Raw genomic sequence first — 14,731 nt, 5'->3', positions numbered from 1 at the left:
GTCTTAAAGAAGAATGTGAATTTTCCGGAATTTAGAAATTAGCAATGTATGGTTTCAGAGATGAAACTAATGAAACTACAATAACATTTATTTTCATTTAAGTACGTTTCAAATATTACATAGAATATTTATACACATGGTTTATTATTTATCTGACATTCAAATTTACCTGCAGGTCTTGAATTTGTATTTGTTAAATCTGGACACCATGGTCAAGAGGTAGTCAAGGGAAGATTTATTTAACTAATGAACTAAGTGGCACAAAAGTGATAATGAATATATATTGTCCCTGTATTCCAGTGCCAGTTGGAATAACAGAAAGTTCATAATGGTTGAGAAACTTTAATGACGATAATTTTGTCCAACATCATATTTAAAGTTCATAAATGCCTTTGAACAGTAATAAATAAAAATGAAGGTTTCATTCAACAAGAGATCAAGCAAAACTAATTTTTAAGGAAAATATAGAGATTGTAGACAATGTGAAAAGACTCATTAATTTTGTCTATGTGGACATATGCATATGCAATATATAAGAAATATATTTATACTATGCCTTTTATTATGAAGATAAAATATTCAACATACAAAACACATTTCATTGCTTAGTTAGGTCACTGAATATTAAAACATTCATACACACTTTTTAAAAGCTAATAAATATATTTATCTTTTAAAATGCACAATAAACAGTTGTTGATTGTCAACATCTTCATAAAACAAATACTGTTGGCCGGGCGCGGTGGCTCAAGCCTGTAATCCCAGCACTTTGGGAGGCCGAGACGGGTGGATCACGAGATCAGGAGATCGAGACCATCCTGCCTAACCTGGTGAAACTCCGTCTCTACTAAAAAATACAAAAACTAGCCGGGCAAGGTGGCGGGTGTCTGTAGTCCCAGCTACTCAGGAGGCTGAGGCAGGAGAATGTCGTAAACCTGGGAGGCAGAGCTTGCAGTGAGCTGAGATCCCGCCACTGCACTGCAGCCTGGGAGACAGAGGGAGACTCTGTCTCAAAAAAAAAAAAAAAAATACTGCAACATACAATTACTTTTTACTATTAGCTAATTTTAGAAGAACGAGGCAGACAAAAAGAAAATACACAAGTTGCATTTTTTGAAAGAGAATGGTTTATTTAATCATTCAACAAATATTTATCAAACACTTTCTGTATCAAAGGTAGTGGAGATAAACGTATGAATCAGATTGGCATCATTTCTATCCACACGAGGCTTCTTGCTTCGTGGAGGAGTCAGAGAAAATCCACACACACAAATACACATTAATACAATTACAAATGGTAACAAGTGTTCTGAAAGAAACAGAGAATTTCAAAAGGTGGGGCAGGAGTCATGTACTTTTTAAAAAAAGAGTGGTCAGAAAAGGTCTCTATGAGGTCAGGAGAATGATACATGGTAGCTGATACATGGTAGCTGAAAGATGTAAGGGAGCCAGTCATAGCAGTAGAAGGGCAGAATCCGCCCATGCAGAGAAAACAGCATGCACAAAGACCCTGAGGCCAGAGAGAACTCAGTATGTCCAAGAAACTGAAAGAGGGGCTGTGAGGCTTGAGCACTGCAATTGAAGGGCCACCAGCACTGGATGATTACAGCAAGGTACAAATCAGGACATGGTTAGGAGTGTTAATTTCATCCTCAAATGCAATGAAAATCCTTTGCAGATTCTTAAGCAAGAGAATGACATGATCAAATTATACATTGTTTTCAATGATCACTCTGGTTGCTGAATAGAGAATGTATAGGTAGTAAGTAAGAATGGGATTGGTGGATAATTTGGTGACTGTACTGATCATGATGAGAGAGGACTTGTGTTTGGAACTAGGACTTTAGCCCCAGAGTTGGAAGGTGGCAGATCTGAGCAAAGAGGAACAAATGAGAATTCTTGGGTGTGTGAGTAGGGCTCAGCAAAAAAGTGTGGGCTGAAGATATAAATTTGAGTGCTGTCAGCATATCGAAGATACTAAAAGCCATAGGGATGGGTAGCATCACCTGGGGAGAAAATGCAGAAGAAAGAAAGGAGGAGTACCAACCAAGTCTAAGGCCTGAACAGCATGAACATTTAAAGGCTAGGCCAGGAAACAGTAAAGCAAAGAGAAGGAAGCTAGTGGGGGAGGAAATAAATCCCATCAGATGGTTACACCAAAGTAAAGATATCCATTTTACAAGAAAGACTTAAGATTTTTGTTTTCAGAATGAAAGAAAAATCACCGGTTAGATTTTTTTATTGCTTGTGCTGGCCTTCCCTCTTCAGTTATGTGAAAATAGGGCTTACCTTTCCTACTTTCAATTGGATGACAAGAAACAGAAAAGCAGGTGTGTTGACATGCCCCAATCCTTTATCTCAGATCTCTGACAAGCTTTAATTAGTTTGCTAGTTGAGAGCTTCCTTAGTAAATTCAGTTCTGTCACTTTGTAGGCATTTTCCTGCTTGAAGTAATGGATTTTATGGTCTCCAGTTCAGATAGTGTTTCTACATTGTCCAAAATAGTTAAAAGCAATTTTGTTAGCTAACCTCCCCAAATCTTTCCCTTGAATTTTTTAAATTAGCATGCATAAGATTTCACTAATTGTCCCATTTCAAGCACATAAAGATATCATCATTTTTCTCTGACATTACTTGCATTTTAAATATAGTTTTAAAATCCATTTTTTCCCATGGAAAGTATTTGCTAAGTATTCACTGAAATGGAAAATACTTTTAAGGTTTGATTTTATTGCAAAACAGAATAAAAGGAAGAGTGCATATTCATATGCATTAACCATTTAATAGGAAAAAATGGCTTTTTAGTTTAATTTATTCATTTGACTGTCAGGGAATTTGTTTAGGCATTGTGTGCATATCAGCAAACAGCAGATTTGGACAAAGATTAGGTGATACAAACAAGAAAAGGTACTAAATCCTCACTCTAAAAATCTGTTTCATCTTCTGTTTGTTTCCTTTCCTTTGTCTGTTTACTGTTGGTAGTTCTTCCCTTCTCACCTATTTATTTCCTTACTCTCTTCCCTTTTACCCTTCACATTCTCCATGGTTAATGTACTCCCAACTTACCATTTCAGTATTTTCAGCCCACATTTTCCTTAGGAACTTCAGATCTACTCAGTCTAACTAACCTTAGACCATTAATTATGTGATCTATCTTTTTTTTAATCTGTAAGAAAAATAAAACAATATTGACCTTACCAAGTTGACACAAGAAGTACTGGAAATACCTAGGTCAGCACCAGGCATTTAGTACCTACTCAAGAAACATTAGCACTTCTCCCCTTTTTCTCTTCAGGGATTATCTGTGGTCAGTTGCAGACTCATTGAGAGGAGCTCCTCCTAAGACCACAGCAGTAATAAGCGTGCAAAGCAAAGATTCTAATGAAAGTAGTTTTGAAAATCTAGTCCAGCATCTTAGATCACCCCTATGGGTGAGCCCCAACCTATATATAACTTGTAAGTGAAATAAGAGAAACCAGGATTGGTGTACTGGGCCTTAGTATCTTGTGGGGGAAACCCCAAGAATGTCTTTTTAAATTAAAAATAGGATTTAATCAGTTGAATAGTACATTGAACACAGTCATTTCACAGACTCCTCTTTTATCTTCTACTAAATGGCATTTCTTTTATTAACATTCATAAAATAATCACTGTGTTTATACTAGAAATTATTGAAAGTAAGTATTTTGATGGAAGATGGGGTAGTTTTATCAATGTTAATATAGTTAGCTTGTATTCTAAAGCTATCACAAGTTTTGCTACTTAACTTTCATTTCCCTAGGCTAATAAGAAGGGAACAAGGGCAGATGCCACATGTTAACTGTGAAAATATTTATGTTAAACAGAGTGCAATGATACCATGGTGCACTAAATAGCTGTGATTTGCAGTAGGTGGTTCTAAAGGTGAGGAAAGAAGTGACTTATCACATGGCACAGGGTGGTGTGTGTTCACCAAACACAAAAGACAGGGAGCTAGGGCAGTCACCACCAACATTTACATCATACACAGTGATTTAATTTCAGCAAAACAATATCATCCATCAAGTCGATGTTGATTTTAATTGCTTTGTTTTTGTATTTTTTGTACTTATTTTGTAAATTTCTTTATGGATAAACATACATGCATTACATAATTCCATGTTTATACTAGTTTAAGCGCACTTTGGAATTTGGGGCTTCTTTTTCCTTTTTTCCTTATTTTAAAAGGGTTCTGTACATTACTCAAGTTTCAAAACATGGCCAACACAGCTGGCCATATAACAGAAAGAGTATCACTCCCATCTGGTGGCAGACATTAAAATATTGAGCATAATCCCAAAACAGAAATTAATCTAATTCCAGACTACACACTGGTTAATTAAACTCCTATTTCAGAAGTGGAAAACACACTAACTACCAAACAAATTACCAGAGGACTTCAATTCAAAGAAATGCTTCCAATATATTAAACACTTTGGGTATACACATATACATTATATAGTATGCATACATACATATATACAAATATATACTATATATACATAGCATTTGTATTTGTAAACATGCTATGTCTATACATACATACTACTTGTGTGTATATACACATACTATTTGTATGTAATATGTATGTATGTATACATACATATGTATTTATTTGAGAAGGAAAGATACAGAGATTTAGCATTTTTCAATAAACTTATGATACTTTAGGTACTTCATTCACCCTCAAGTTTTCTTTATTATTATTCTTTTTAGAGATGGGGGTCTCATGCTGTTTCTCAGGTTGGAGTGCACTGGCATCATCATAGCTTACTGTAACCTGGAACTCCTGGGCTGAAGCAATTCTCTTGTCTCAGCCTCCAGAACAGCTGGCATGTGCCACCATACCTGGATAACTTTTATTTAAAAACTTTTAGTAGAGACTGGTCTCGCTGTTTTTCCCAGGTTGGTCTCGAACTCCTGGCCTCAAGTGATGCTCTTGCCTTGGCCTTCCAAAATGTTGGGATTACAGGCATGAGTCACTGCTCCCAGCCCCAAAATCTTCTTTTAAAGACAGATAAACTGAAATACTTTTCAAGGCAAGAAACATATCCTCCAAAAATGAAAATGGAAACAAGTATGAAAATGAAGGTAAATAAATAAACATGGGGAAATATACTTGGAAATGGGTTAATCATACTACACGTGAAGTGAATCAAAGATCAAACAGTCTTAATGGAGTTCACATCATTCACTTTTAGCACATCATTTATCTTTCATGCAGTTTCAATTCTTTGACAAAAATGCATGTACAACTTATGGTAACACTGTAGTGTCACCGTACAAACAACCCAAATGTATTCATTTCTCAATGTCATGAATAAACTATGAATTAAGGTGATTCTCAATAATTATATTCTCTGGATAGATGGAAAAATGAGTATAACGATGCCTCACTTTATATTTTGATTATTTCAGTGAATTCTTGCATAAAATACTATATTTTTTAAATTCTGTAAGAAAGTGTATGGTGTAGCCAAAAAAAAAAAAAAAAAAGGCACTGGATCAACTCTCAGAAGTTACTTTGCTTCTAAGTGTTCATTTATTTCTGGAATCACTTTCAGCTCTAAATCTTCTAATTTTAAATCTAAACCTCCTGTTTCCCTGATTTTAATTGCACCAAAGTAATGAACTACTGTTGTGAGTCACAAAAAATTTACTACTGGTATAATAAATTATATATAAAGAGGGAGAAAACTGATTACTTTTTAAAACTGTAAAATTGAAATTTTAAATTTTAAAATGTTTTTAAAATATATAAAGTGCAAATTATTTAGCTTGAGATAATTAACTTTTGGAGTAAAATTTAAAATGGTCCAACTATAAAATTCACCAGAGCCTCATGTCACAGGGCCCCACGAACATTACTCAAAGTAATATTGGAAATGATTAAAGAGAGCTCCTCTCCTCAGGAGGTCCCTTCCCTGTCTGGCTACTTTAGAACAGCTCATTAAACATTAATGATATTCTTTTATCAGATGTTTAGTGTTATTTATTAAGTTTCAGGCTCATCTTCTATTTCCAAATTTCAGCAAATTCTATTCTGTCTCATTTTGATGGCCAGTGCTTCATTAGTGCCCTGAAAGGTAAAGGTTGAATTCTCAATAACTTCAGAAGTTTCTGTTTTAATTATATTTTGTTAATGCAATAAGCAAATCAATGTTTTCATAAATCTCCATTAAAATATTTTTTCTAAAAAGTGTCCAAAGGAATCCCTGTATTAGATATGACACCTATGTCTTATTAAGTGAAAGCTATTACCATTAAATGGTAAAGCAAACGGTTCTGAAAGCAAGCCTGTAATACTATAAGCATAGCTCTAGGCATTTCTAGTCCTTTTAAACCATCTCACTTATCCTTTCAATACTGTCATGATGTAGAAATTATTATTATCTATATTTTACATTTAAGGAACGATTAAGTAATCTCCTGAAGCTACCACCATGAATACAGGATTCACAATTGAGTCTCTCTGACTCTAAAGCCTATACATCCACAATCTCTGCTCCAATGATATAATAAATTACAAAATTGCAAATGAAATTAAAACATTAATGTGTACTTCATACAGAAAAAAAATTGACCTTATAATTTTTCAATTATAAAGAAATATCTTTGTTTCGAATTCTTTCCCTTTGAATAGATACAAAATTATTTTTTGTATATTTATCTTATATCTAGCAACCTAACCTCATTTTCATGTTACTTGTAATGATATAAAAATTATATCCCAGAGGGCTTTATTAGTCCGTTTCCAAAATTTACATGGTACATTCCTTTATTTTAAAAGACTGATCCTAGTCTTGGAATTTTTATTAGAAATAACTGCAAAATTATATTAAATATCTTTTTAGTATATAATGATATAATCTACTGATATACTAAAGTATTTTTATTTGTTTTCTAAATATAGTCTACCAATATATTCTTTAAAAATCCTATTTTTTCACACATATGCTGATCTTTTCATATACTGCTGGGTGCTATTTACTAATAGCTCATGTAGGGTTCTTTTGTGCATTTAAATTTTCAAATGAGATAGAATCATCATTGTCCTTTTCTTTAAAAAGTTTTAGAATGTGACTTAAATTTTTAAAGTTAAAATTATTATTCTCTAAAAAATGATTAAAGTTCTCTATATTTTTCTATGGTTGGAATCGTTTAAAGAACATTGGAATATCAGTGCTACAAGCATCGTAATATTCAACTATACATCCATCTGCTCTGGTGCTTTTTTGATAACTGATCTTTAAACAGCTCTAGTATTTAAATGGCATATTACAGTTTTTTACTTTCTCTTGAAAATATTTTAGTAATTTATTTTTTTATAGGAACTCATTCCCTTCCTTTAGATGTTCATGCTTCATCAGTGCAGAGCCACACCTAATATTCTACTAAATTTCTTTTAACCTTTCTTGCTTCTGGAGTTACTTCTGCTTCTCATTTATAATTTTATATATTCTTTCTTTATATATTTTCCATAATTTGTGCCTCAAGAGGTTTATGTTGGCCATTTCAAAGAATAATCCAATTTTGCATTTATTTAATCATTTTTACATTTGCATTCTATTCTAGCAATTCCAGTTTTCATTGTTACTAAATTCTGTTTTCCTAGTTTCTTTTGATGCTCTTTTTCTAATTCCTTAAGATTCACAGTTTATTTTTTATCTGTTTTCTTTCTTCAAAGCTCTCTAAAGCTAAAATTCTATACTGATCATAGCTTTTACTGGATATGTCTATTTTGTTAGGAAGGGATCTTATTTTCCATTAACTCATATATCGTTTGTAATTTCCCTTTGGTTCTAAGAGTTATCTAAGAGTGTTTCTTAATGTCCTAATAATTTTTTTTTAGTTTTGTAATAAAGTTGCCTAATAAATTGTGTTAGTTTTCTAATAAAGTTTCTTAATACAGAATGTGACCTATTGAAACGCCTTCCTTTTTTGAATTTACAAACAGTTCAGACACTTTCAAAGACTAAACTTCCTAAAATGAATCCCTTCTCATTAGCAGTTTCATAATTTGAATAATGTAGTTTCTCCAAAATGAATCTTGCCATTTCAACATTATAAAATAAGTGTATAGGACTCATATATATCATTACTGATATAAGGTAAGGTTTTGTGGGATACTTTAAATACTCATCAACAGTAAATTCCTAATGTCATTTTTCTCATGACAGTGAGAGAATTTTACTCAGAACCCCATAACTTCTGTTTTTCACTTCATCCCTTATCCATCCTTATTAGAAACTGTGGGAGAGCGACGGACATACTGTATCATTGCATATTGCTATGAATTTTGTTCAATTCATAAAGTTGTGTATGTGTTTGATACAAGAGGGGCCTTGGTTTGGTTCCCTCTCACTGTTCCACAGTTTGCTTTAAATGTTGAGTATGAAGTTTATAGCTAATATTTCCTTATCTCTTCTTTCTTATTCATAAGTCCTTTAAGGGTCAACAGTCACATCAGTGCTATCATGAAGGTTTAATTCCAAGGGAAGAATTGGTTAGTATTGATAATACAGCCATGTATTGTAGGGAAGTAATATCATATGGAAAATCCCATCTTAAAATTCACATATTTAATTTTTTTAAATCAGTATAGAATACTAGGAGGAAATATAAAGCACATAGATAGGAGACTGGAAGGATGTTAAGACTACTTACAGTGCCAAATCTCTGCATGAAATTGAAGAGAAGTTTTAAGCATTCTACTGTATTATGTGAACAAATATAAATTAGTCAGTTCACTGTTCTTAATTTGAGAAAATATTTTAATGCATTGTTTTTGTCTGCAACAGAAGGACTTTAGATAATTGGACTAAAAGATACACAAAAAAGACTTTTTTTTTTTTTTTTTGAGATGGAGTCTCGCTCTGTCGCCCAGGCTGAAGTGGCATGATCTCAGCTCACTGCAACCTCTGCCTCCTGGGTTCAAGTGATTCTCCTGCCTCAGCCTCCTGAGCAGCTGTGCTTACAGGCATGCACCACCGTGCCTGGCTAATTTTTGTAATTTTAGTAGAGACTGGGTTTTGCCATGTTCACCAGGCTAATCTCAAACTCCTTACTTCAAAGGATCTTCTTCACTCAGCCTCCCAAAGTGCTGGGATTATAGGCATGAGCCACCACTCCCAGTCAAAAATGATTTTTAATTATCATCTTAGATGTGCTATTATTTAGATAAGCTAAACTCAAGGGTAAAATATAAGTATATAAATTTTAATACATAAGGCTATATAAGTGTAATATTGTGCTAGCCCATGCTATCCTTCTCATAAATTATACAGTATTAGGTTTATGACTAGCATGAGCCTGAATATATAGCCATCAAGTAGGAACAATAGAAGCTACATTTACTCAACGTTTGTTTTATACCAGGTGCTGTATTCTAATATTTTCTTTCATTTAATCTGTATGATAAGGATTAAATATACTTATAGGTACTCTGAAGTGTAAACTCCAAGGCTCGGAAAAGTTAACTCACTTTTTAACTGATCTGGCAGAAGTTATCTTTTGGACCAGATTGTTGTGACTCCAACATATCTCCTAAGCCAGTCTTTCTCAAGCTATCTATGATGAAAGGCTACATTTTTATTATTCCAATATCTCACAGACCAATATTTTATAAAACGCAACATAATGAATAATTTTAAAAATTAAACATATACAGTTATAAATACATATTTTATATTTAGGTTCAGCAGACAAAAAATTACTCTGTCAAATTCCTATAAAAATTTCAAGTGTTTATCCTCAATTTTGTTCTTACTGCAGACCATTAAAAATTCATGGATCAACCCTAGGCCACAGGGTACAGTCTGAGTAGGTGGCCAACATATTTCCTATGAGTATTAGGTGAGCATATCAATATTAGGTTTTTCTTACAAAAATTTTTATAGAAGATTAACAAGAGTCATGACTGAATGAAAAATATGCATGAATCTCATAAAATGTTCTCCAATTACATACAAAGAGGTCCACATTCTAATCCCTGGAATTTGCGAATGTGTTACCTGAAATGGCAAAAGGGACTTTGAGATGTGCTTACTAGGTTAAGGATGTCAAGATGGAAAGATTATCCTGGAATATATAAGTGAGCCCAATGTAATAACAAGGGTCTTCATAAGAGAGAAGCAGTAGAGTTAAGATTCAATGAAGGAAATATAACAGTTTAAGCTGAAATCAGAGAGATTTGGAGCATTGTGCTGCTGGCTCTAAAATGGAAGAAGGTGATGCAAACTAGGAATGCAGGTGGACTGCAGATGCTGAAACAGGCAAGGAACTAGATGCTTTCCCTAGAGCCACACTGGTCTTAGAACTTCTCACCCCCAGGACTACAAAATAAATGTGTTTTATATTAAGCTAATACATTTGTGAAAATTTGTTATAGCAGCAGTTGGAAACTAACACAGATGTTGGTACTTGGAAGTGGGGCACTGCTAGTAACAAATACCTAAAAATGTAGACAGTGGCTTTGGAATTGATAATGAGAAGAGGCTGGAAGAATTTTGAGAAGCATAATACAAAAATTATAGATCTCCTTGAACAGACTGTTATTAAAAATAAAGACTTGGTTAAAGGCTCTGCTGGTGCAGACTCAGGAGGAAGTGAGGAGCATGGTAGAGAAAACCTTTAACTTCTTGGGGAATATCTAAGTTGCCATAAATAGACTGTTGGTAAAAATGTGGACATTAAAGGAGATGCTGGTGAGACCTCAGAAGGAAATGGGAAACATGTTATTGGAAATTGGAGAAAAAGAATCTTTGTTTTATAGTGGCAGAAAGTTCAGCTGCTCTGATTCCTACAATTATGTGGAAGTCAGAATTACAAGTGATGAAGTTACATATTTAGCTGAGGAGATTTCTAAGCAAAGTGTTGAAAGAGTGGCCTGGTTTCTTCTTGCTGTTTATAGTGAAATGTGAGAGGAAAAAGATGAATAAAGGGAATAACAATTAAGTCAAAAGAGACCAGGACTTGATGATTGGGAAAATTGTTAACCTATGAAGACTTCAAAAGGCTAAAATTAGGAGATGTGTTTTCAAGAAAGCATACTTGGAGAGAAAGCCAATTTTATGTCTGGATAACATTTTGCTAGATACTTATAAGGATTAAAAGGTCTGAGTGAAAGCAGGGCTCTTTGAAGTGATTAGGCATGTGTTCACGGATCCCCTCAGCCACTTCAACAGAGGCCAAAAATGGAGTTGAAATTATCCAAGAAAGATCTGTAGAGGAGCCTGTTTTTCTAATGGAGTGAATCCTAGATATGTACACAGGAAAATCACAATGTTCTTGAGAATCCTACAACGGTGGTAACACCATCAGCTTGGACTGAAATAGGCAGAAAAGGGATGAAATGCAAGAAGGCTGACAGACACTCAAAATTTTACAGGTAGGAGATGGCTGACAAGAATACCTGGTTGAAAATATGTGCAACCCTTCATGAAAATGAAGAAATAATTCTGGACTAGGCCCAGAGAGCAGATTCAAGCCACAGAGGATTATTCACAGGCCTTGAAATCTAATGGAATTTTCCCATGTAGGTTTCTACATTTCTTGAGACTGGTAACTCCTTTTTCCTTTCACTTTATCCCTTTTTATGTAGGAATGTCTGTAACTGTTATCCTATGCCTGTTCCTCCATTGCATTTGGGAACATATAATTTGTTTTGTAGTTTCACAGCTCCACAGATGGAGAGGAACTCTGCTCAAGGACAGATTATAAACAGATCCTTAGCCATACCTAATTTAAATAATTTGGATAATGAGATTTGGGACTTTAAGCTGATTAAATTTAGATGACATTTTGAACTTGAGTTGATGCTATGATTGACTGAGACTTTTGGAGACCTGAGAATGTGGTGAAATGTGTTTTGCATGAAGGAAGGATCTCAATCTTTGGGAGCCAGAGGGCAAACTATGGCAGATTGAATCACGGTCCTCAAAGTAACTCCATCCTAATCCCCGAAAACTGTAAATATGTTACCTTAAATGGCAATAGGAACCTTTTTGGATGTGATTGAGTTAAGGATCTTGAGATGGGAGGATTTTTCTGGAGTATTTGTGTGGACCAAACATAATCAAAAGGGTCCTTAAAGGAAGGAAGTAGGAGAGACCATTTTCAGAGATGGGATGCAAGGACAGAAGCAAAGGTCAGAGTGCAAGAGAAATTTGAAGATGCTACATTGCTGGCTTTGAATATACAGAAAGGGGTCAAAGAAGTGACATAGTTTCTAGAAGCTGGGAAAAGCAAGAAAATAGATTTTCTTCTAGAGGTTCCAGAAGGAATGTAACCCAACCAATACCTTGACTAGGACAATTGACCTCTAGAATAATAAATTTGTGCTGCTTCAAGCCACTAAGTAGATGGGAATTTGTTATAGCAGCCACAGAACAATACAAATGCCTCTAACTATTATAATTTGGGTAAAAATATTCACATACCAGGAATCTCAGAGTTAAAATAGCAAAGAGTATGCTTAATAAGACACTAAAAATTAACTTATAACACTTAAAAATCCTGATGATATTTTTCTGTTGACAGTTATCTTGTGGAAATGTGACAACTGTGACAACACAAAAATGGAACATCTCATCACTCCGAGAGGATGAATTCTGCTTTGTAAACTGAAAGAAAAGTAATTCAATAAATATAGATTGCTGTTGTATAGTCAACACAGTTTTTCCTAACGGTGCATTAGCATCTGAAAGTGCAGGAGGAATGGTTTATTTAGACTTTGAATCCATTACCATAAATGAGGGCCCCCTTCACCAAAGACCCCTCTTCAATTATCTCATCAACTTAATTTCAAAAATCATACGAATAGTTTTTAAAAGCCACTTCAAATGTTATAGGGCAATGAGATTGCCCATAGTTCAGGCAGTAATATATATTCAGTAATTGGAATTATGGCATGATTTATTCTCTTTTAAGGATGTCTAAGTTCTTTTAAGAGTCAGGATATAATCACAATAGAAACACACATATAACAAAGTGGTTTCAAAACATCCCTTACCTGTGAAACAAGTGGCTCCAACAGCCTTTCCACTGTCAGTGTCCGGATTTCCAAACTTTTGGGGTCCCATTTCAGAATGATAGGTGAAGTTGCCGAAGTCATGCTCCCTGTGGGAACACATGCTATCAGTTAGAAATAATGATCTTGGAAATAAATTGTAACTTTGGTAATTCAAAACGAGTAAATCACTGAAACTTAGAACATACTGGAAGATAGCCTCTCTGGTCCAACCTGGTCAAATTAGAGATGGGAAAACCAGACCAGTACACTGTGAGGTGGCAATTTTGGAATCAGATTAAAAACTGAGGTCTCCTCAGCATACTGGTGTATTTTAGGCCTGCTTCTGGGACCCAATAGCCACTGAAATATGTCATTTACTCAACAGTGAGCATGCATACTCATCTGCTATATGCTGCAAAAGATTTTGGTCTTGCCCTCAAGTAGCTAAAGGTTTAAAGTTAGAGACCGCCAAATATGGGAACAATTAGGTCTCACTGTGACACATGTTGTGATTAAGAAACACAGAGAGGACTATGGGAGAGGTGAGGAAGGGGCATCGGTGTCAGTCTGGAGAGAACAACAAAGGATAGCAGGAAGCAAAGTAAATCCATCAATGATTACCAGATGTAAGAACCCCTTTAAAACAAAAGTCTACTTTTTTCTTCACATCATAACTGACCCCTGAGAATATCATACTCCTTGGGGCAAGAGTTTCAGTCTCTTAAATAAGAAAGACATCTTGCAAACTAAGTGTCAATGGTTCTAAAAATTATCTGCTACTATTTACATGCTCTCTGATTACTCACTACATTTACATTCTTGTCCCATAAAATCAGTGACTGATAAGGTTATTTATTTCACTCTAAAGCAATCCTCTCTTACCTAAGAACCACTGACATGCAGATAGCAGTCTCCACATAACAAGCAAAAAATTACAGTTCTAGACCATCCCCCCCAAAAAAAATTATACATTCTATCAAGTGTGTGTTTCTTTCATCAAGAAATTGCTAAATACATTCTGACATCTAACTACTGGACAAGCAACCTTAGATTGTACAAACTGAATCTGAATCATTTGTCTTAATACCAACATAAATCAAAATGTCCATGTCTGTTCTTTTATTCTGAACCAATGTCCCCATTCAATTCCATCCTTATAAACCAATATAGATGATTATTTCTACTAGAATTAACACAACAAAGAAGGTCTATCACAATAGCACTAGTAGAAATGTGCCTCTTTACTGGCTCTCCTACAGCTAAGGCTTTTGCAAATAGACCCAACCAATTTGCTTTAAAAAAAAAAAAAAGAAGAAGAGGCAAAGACACAGTGTGCTGGTATTTTAACTCTCTCCAAATGCCATGTTTTAAATAAACTAAGCACAGCAATCCAACCATACAGACCGATTTAGATTTGGGTTTCTACATCACAACAATAGTTGGCACCGACATGCTGCCTGTCCTCCAAAAATCTAAAAACACTTTACACACTTTCCATTCACACTACCAGCTGCCACAAAGCAGCTCTGTCATATACAGAATTCTGCGTCTGGGCAACACACCTTCTCATGCCATAGAAGGATAAAGATGCCAGATGCTTCCTGCAGACACTGGGATATCTTCATCCCTACTGAAGCCAGAACTACCTACATGATCTTAGTCCAGTACTTATGATACAGCTATTGCAAGTTTCTGGAGAAG

The 14,731-nt window shown here is 34.6% G+C and overlaps 1 protein-coding gene across 3 annotated transcripts in view; it reads right to left on the bottom strand.

Annotated features, from left to right (window-relative positions):
• The window catches only part of CTNNA2 (catenin alpha 2), a 1,168,663-nt gene that overhangs the window by 1,010,682 nt on the left and 143,250 nt on the right, over positions 1–14,731 (bottom strand). For all 3 annotated transcript variants that reach the window (XM_033175260.1, XM_033175261.1, XM_033175262.1), the window contains exon 2: positions 13,031–13,137. In XM_033175260.1, the coding sequence (XP_033031151.1) occupies positions 13,031–13,132 (102 nt within the window). In that variant the 5' untranslated portion in view covers positions 13,133–13,137. The remainder of the gene's footprint in view (positions 1–13,030; positions 13,138–14,731) is intronic.

The sequence above is a fragment of the Trachypithecus francoisi genome, unplaced genomic scaffold (assembly GCF_009764315.1).
Source record: "Trachypithecus francoisi isolate TF-2019V2 unplaced genomic scaffold, Tfra_2.0 Lachesis_group17, whole genome shotgun sequence".
Taxonomy (NCBI): Eukaryota; Metazoa; Chordata; class Mammalia; order Primates; family Cercopithecidae; genus Trachypithecus; species Trachypithecus francoisi.
This window is presented reverse-complemented; position numbering and strand designations above follow the sequence as displayed.